This window comes from Bison bison, unplaced genomic scaffold, assembly GCF_000754665.1.
Source record: "Bison bison bison isolate TAMUID 2011002044 unplaced genomic scaffold, Bison_UMD1.0 scf7180017864180, whole genome shotgun sequence".
Lineage (NCBI taxonomy): Eukaryota > Metazoa > Chordata > Mammalia > Artiodactyla > Bovidae > Bison > Bison bison.
The window spans coordinates 14,924,746-14,926,827 of record NW_011494752.1 but is presented as its reverse complement, the minus strand read 5'-3'; the positions used below and the strand labels follow the sequence as shown (position 1 = coordinate 14,926,827).

At 62.3% G+C, this 2,082-nt stretch overlaps 1 protein-coding gene across 1 annotated transcript in view; it reads right to left on the bottom strand.

The window, feature by feature from the left end:
- PIK3R5 (phosphoinositide-3-kinase, regulatory subunit 5) overlaps positions 1-2,082 on the bottom strand; it is a 74,870-nt gene that overhangs the window by 5,656 nt on the left and 67,132 nt on the right. Inside the window, exons 8-11 of the mRNA XM_010843196.1 lie at positions 2,019-2,052; positions 1,404-1,710; positions 688-771; positions 2-440 (exon numbers count right to left, since the gene is read on the bottom strand). Of these exons, the coding sequence (XP_010841498.1) occupies positions 2-440; positions 688-771; positions 1,404-1,710; positions 2,019-2,052 (864 nt within the window). The remainder of the gene's footprint in view (position 1; positions 441-687; positions 772-1,403; positions 1,711-2,018; positions 2,053-2,082) is intronic.

Sequence of the window (2,082 nt, the reverse complement as noted above, 5' to 3'; positions counted from 1 at the left end):
GGAGTCCCTTCGCAGCATGAGCTGGCTGGTGCTCTTGAAGAGTTTATAGATCCTGTTGAACTTCTGCCCGGACCTGCGATGGCCCCGGCGTTCCTGGGTGCCAGGCCTCTTGGGCCTCTCGAAGGAGCTCTCCTCACTGTCCTCCACGTAGCCACTGTCCATGCCGTCAGACAGGCCCGACACGAAGGAGGTCAGCAGCTGGCGGTGGAGGGTGGGTCCTGAGGCCTGGGACAAGGCAAGGGACAGGGTGGAGTCGCGGGAAGCCGTGGAACTGGTGGAGAGTAGAGAGTCCCTCTCGGCACAGTGCCTGTCGCTATCCAAATCCTCCTCCTCCTCCTCCTCGTACTCGTCCTCGTCCTCCCCGTCCTCATCCTCGTCGTCCCCCAGGATGCCCGGCTGGAGCAGCTCCTGTTCCTTCAGCAGGATTTCCTGCAGGATGTCTGCCGGGAGCAACGGGGGGACACTGTCTGAGTGTCAGGCCCTGGGACCCCTCCTGTACAACCCTGGGCAGGGTGACAGACTCAGACAGAACGACACTGTGGGGGAGAGGGCAGGGGGCCAGCCCCGGACTCAGAGCCTGCCCTCTGCTCTGCTCAGAGCCTGCTCAGCTGGGAGGCCCACTGCAGAGGAAAAGAGCCCTGGACGTTTTGGGGGTGGGCACTGGGGGGAGCCCAGCGGGCCGCTCACCGAAGCTGTCCTGGTTCCAGCTGTAGGTGTAGCACCTGGCCACGGGCATGGGGATGGTGCGCAGCTTGCCGGGTTTGGTGGTGTCTGGAGGAGCCGGGGAGGGAGGGGCAGGAGGTGAGGGCTGGGCCGGCGCCTTGAAATAGGCCAGCCCAGACCCCTCTTTGTCTTGGAGGAGAGACCAAAGCGGGGAGAGGGACCAACAGCCAGGTGGGCTGAGTCTGAGTTGGAAGCTGAGATGCCTGACTTGCAGTCAGGGGGCTTTTCTCAAGCCCACCAGGTAGAAGCCACGCCCTTCTGTGAGCTGTGGGACTGTGGCCAAGTCTCAGGCTCTGAACCTCTGGTTCAAACAGGAAAATGAGGGCACCAGCTCACCAGAAGTCCCTTCTTCTGTAACAAACTTTCCCCAGAGACGCTGGGGCAAGGTGAGCCATGTGACAAAGGGGGCTCAGAGGGGTACGTGCAGCTTCTGTATTGTCTTCAAATGCAGCCCAGTGCCCTCGATCAGTCCTCCCTTTTCCATCTCCCACTACCACCCCTGTGGCAATCTGCAGCCGAACCCTAACCCTGCAGAGGGAAACCATGCCCTCAGGATGGCAGAGCAGGAGGTGTTGGAGAATCTGGGTCTCTGAATGATTATACGGAGCAGGCCCAGCCGGGCTGCTTGCCTGGGCAGCTGTGGAGCCATGGGGGGATGGGGCTTATCCCCAGAACCTCACCTAGGACACCAGGGAAGCCGGCTTTCTCTCCCACCGCCTGCAGCTTGGTCCTGAGCCACTGGCGGGCCTCGGCAGCATCCCCGATGCCGGATGCCAGTTCCTGGGCCTCCGCCGTCTCCGTGAAGATGTCCTCAAGCTCGGCCAGGGTCTTGGACTGAAAGCCGGGGTAGGGGTAGGGTAGGCAGGATTGCCCGTGAACCTCGGCCTGGCTGCCCAACTTCTCAAACTCCCAGTGACCCGTCTCTCCCTGGCCTCGTTGCCCGCCTCCACCCATGACTGACCACCAAGCCAGGGCCCCCTCAGCCCCCTTCTCCAGAAATGGTCAGAAAGAAAGGCCCAGAGCCTTGAAGAGCTGGGGCGGGGTGGAGGAAATGTCAGTGCTCAGAGAGGGGGAGCCAAACAGCCGGAAGGTCCCAGAGCTCAGCCTAGACACCAGGGTGCCAGCTTCAGTGTAAAGTTCATGCCTGTGCCACCCAGCCCACGCCACCCTCAGAGGCTGCGTTCAGTCCCTCAGTCCCGGTTCCATCCACCCGGGTTAGGAACCAGCAGAACAGAGACCTCTCAATGAGGTCAGTGCTCTAGCGACCTCATTCGGGGTGAGGGGGGCCAGTGTACCCGGGCGGGCTCCAAAAGGGAGCAGTGAGAACCTCTGTCGGGAGGGGGCGCTGCTGAGCCCAGG